Genomic DNA, 3,667 nt, shown 5'->3' on the forward strand with positions numbered 1-3,667 from the left:
TCCCATTGTCCCCCCATTCCATCATGGTTCCTGGGACCTTAGCAACAGTGCCTTCTCCTTGTTGGTCACCACTCCTTTGCCACCCAGCGCATCTCAGCAGGCAAGGAGAGGGTGGTTCCCATTGGCTTGCAGTCTGTCCCAGATGTTTCCACAAGGCTGAGGGATCCTGATACCAATGCAGGGTCTTGCCTTGGTGGAGGACATGTGAGACTACATCGTGAAGGTTGGACTGCAGAGGTTTTCTGAAAGCAGTATGTTGATCATCAACAACAAACTTGTTATGTGTTTCTCCATGAGGACAGCCCAGACATACTACCCTTGGATCCATCTGTTGAAGTCATGGTGGAAGGTCTCCATCCGAGGACTTCCTCACTGTTTTTTTTCTCTCAGATCCTGTTGATATACATTGTACCCTGAGTCCTCTCTGCCATAAGCTGTCCCCACTGTCCCAAATTCAATATTATCTTCATCCCTGCTGGTGTTGAGGCATTGAGTGACTGCATGGCATCCTATCATGCCATCCTCCAAAAGGCTCTCTGGCTTGATAGGGCTTATGTCTTTTCCCTTCACCCAAAGGTGAAATAAGGTTGCTTATCCTTCTGGCAGCTGAGTGTTTGAGCTGAAAGGGTCTGACATCCCCACAAAGGTCAATGACTCAGGCAAAAGCTGTTTCTTCATTTCATTCAGAGTGTTTGTGAAAGGGAAACCACATTGCAAGGGAGGGCTTGCTGCAGGTGCGCAGGTAATGTCAGGAACTGTGTGGTCTCTGTGTTTTGTCCTTTCCAGCCAGTTTTGTCTTATGGGGAGCAAATGGCAACAGATGAAACAAAACAAAATGTGACAAGGTCAGTGATCATGAAAACAGGCTGCCTACAAAGCTTGACATGTCCTTCGGCTCAATATTGCAGCTTGATCTTCCTCTTTGGTAGAACAGTAGTAAAAACCATGCTGAAATGTCAGTGGGTTTGACCTTTACGTGAGGTCTAAGAAGCTAAAATGAGTAAGAAGGAAGTTGGATATTAAGAAAAATTTCTTGTCCAGAAGAGTGGTGAGGCAGTGGCACAGGCTGCCCAGGGAGGTGGTAGAGTCACTGTCCCTGGAGATGTTCAAGAAATATGTAGATGTGGCACTGAGGGACATGACTAGTGGGCATGGTGAGGTGGGCAGGTGGTTGGACTAGATGATTTTAGTGGTCTTTTACAACCTTAGTAATTCCATCATTCTATGGAGGTTTTTCTATGTGCCTAGAGCAACAAGGAAAAAGTCATTCTGCGTGACACAGTAGCCAGGGGAATGAGCCTTAGTCTGCTCAGCAAACACGGACCTATTTTTAATCCAAAGAACCTCTGCTAGTCCTTACCTGTTTAATATAAAAGCTGGATTTACTACACATACAACTTAATCTCCTTTTTAAATCTGCATAGCGATCCCGGAGCATGTGTATGAACAATTTTTGAGATAAGTGAGGAAAGGCCTCGGGAGTCGAAGTCATTATTTTTGCATGAAGTATTTAAATGCTAAACATAAATATCGAGAGGACAGAATTCCCATGCACTCACAGACCTCACTTTGGTGCTTCTGAGAATTTTGTCTTACATCCAATTATTAAGAGCACAATTTATAAGTGAATGATAAAAAAAAAAAACATAAGAAACCCCTTAAGTAAAGACACTTAGCAGGCATTATTTTACAGTTAATGGGATAGGTCACAGGCAAAACAGAAGCAAATGTGGCATATTTCGTTTCTCACTCAGGGCTGGATGTGTGAGGCAGTAGAAAACCACCATGCAGAAGGACCTTCCCCAGTGGTTACCTCGAGGTAGATTGAAGCTGGAGTTTCTGCAGTGCTCATTCATCAGTCTTCCTCATGGTCCCCTGGTCATTTTCATGATTTACATTCTCACCATCATGATTAGGTGCTGGAAAAAAGAAAGAGCACTGTAGCAGACTTCAGAAAGCAGCATTCTTCATCCAAATCCAGTCAAGCTTTGCGGCAGGCAACCTTTTTGATTTAGCATAAATTTGAATATGTGTGGCCCCAAGAATAACCCTCTTGGCTTTGGAAACCTCAGAGATGAAAAGACTATTGCATAATCATCTGGGCAGAAGATTATCTCTGCAAACTGCCCTTCCTTTCTCTGGAGGCAGTTTCGCTGGAGTGAAGAGTGAGGTGCTGCACTGGAGTGAAAGCCATTAAGAAATGCAGTCAACTGAAGTTTGGTGGGGACATTTGTTTTTCCAGCCACAAAAGTGAAAACGGTTCATAGGGTGGTTATGGACTCACAGTGCAGTGAAGAGCAGTATTTTGCTTTGCTGGAAGCAGTCTAACTGGATTAATTTTTGTTCTTTTTCTCGTAATAGCTTTAATAAAACTGGCAAAACGTGTCTGCCTTTGAATGTAAAATCCCCGACTCTTCTGATTTCATTGTGACTCCAGTGGGCCAACATTTCAATGTGAAGTGTTCTCCTAATGCTACTGTCCCACTGTGCCAGGATACTGGGAAAAATTCATTCTCAGAAAGAGTGAGAGTGTTGAGGCATTTAGCACAGGCTGCCCAGGGATGTGGTGGAGTCACCGTCCCTGGAGGTGTTCAAGAACTGTGCAGATGTGTCACTGAGGGGCATGATCAGTGGGCAAGGTGGGATGGGTTGTTAGTTGGACTAGGTGATCTTAGTGATCTTTTCCAATCTTAATGATTCTATGACTCTATGAGTCAAATCTTTCCAAGACATCCGAATCACGGACTGGCTCCTGCCCACCCACTACTGCAAATCAAAGATCAAAAATGGCACACTGTGCATTCACTGGTGTGATTCTCACTCCTGAAGTAGGGCAAAATATTAGTGTAGAAAGCCGGGCAGCAACTCTCCTGCACACCTTTCTGGGTCTAATTGCCATATCAGACTTCAAAAGCCAATCCTGACCAATGTTAATGAGCACAAAGAGACCATGGGCAGTTGTTCAGACCAATAGCTCATGCTTATGAAGGAGGAAGAAATCAGAAGAAATGCATGATTTAACTACTGCAGGCTGAGCAAATGAGTGTGAACCCTAAACCTGAGCCAGGTTCAATCAGACAAATAAATGAACAGGAATGTATTTATTAGCCTGCTACATCATGAAAGTAAGGAACTGTTCTCTCCTAATGATGTTTGTGAAACCATTAGCCAGCCTCACTACACTAGTGACAGCTCTTTCCTATGCTCTTGAGTGGTTCTTTCTCCTGCCCTATAATTTTTCTCCTGAACAGAAAGCTGTAGTGCTGATTGCGAAGGACAGATACCTAATTATAAGATACGCTATTAGTAGATTCTGGGAAAGGAAAAGTCTGCAGCTGATATAGTGTAAAGAATGATGAAGTATCACATATTGCTAATGTGACTTAAAATAGGCTTATTGGAATTTTCAGATTTTTTTTTTCCCCTGTTAAATCCATGGAAAAACCTGTTTGGAGCAATATTTGGAGGGCTTTATATCAACTTTTCCCAAAACTAAACTTTGGGTGTTTTCCTGATGGTTTTCTCTTGGCACTTCACGCAAACGTATCAGGATATTTTATAATCCAGCATTTCAAAGCACAGCTGAGGTCAGCAGAGGTCCCTCTGCTCCATCCCCTGCCCCAGCAGGGACACCCAGAGCAGGGTGCCCAGGGCCACATCCAGGCAG

At 43.8% G+C, this 3,667-nt stretch overlaps 1 protein-coding gene across 1 annotated transcript in view; it reads left to right on the forward strand.

The window, feature by feature from the left end:
* Nucleotides 1-3,119: 3,119 nt before the first annotated feature.
* The window catches only part of COG3 (component of oligomeric golgi complex 3), a 22,722-nt gene continuing 22,174 nt past the window's right edge, over nt 3,120-3,667 (forward strand). Inside the window, exon 1 of the mRNA XM_010728864.3 lies at nt 3,120-3,125. Coding sequence (XP_010727166.1) covers nt 3,120-3,125 — 6 coding nt within the window. The remainder of the gene's footprint in view (nt 3,126-3,667) is intronic.

Source organism: Meleagris gallopavo, chromosome 1 (assembly GCF_000146605.3).
Source record: "Meleagris gallopavo isolate NT-WF06-2002-E0010 breed Aviagen turkey brand Nicholas breeding stock chromosome 1, Turkey_5.1, whole genome shotgun sequence".
NCBI classification, from domain to species: Eukaryota; Metazoa; Chordata; class Aves; order Galliformes; family Phasianidae; genus Meleagris; species Meleagris gallopavo.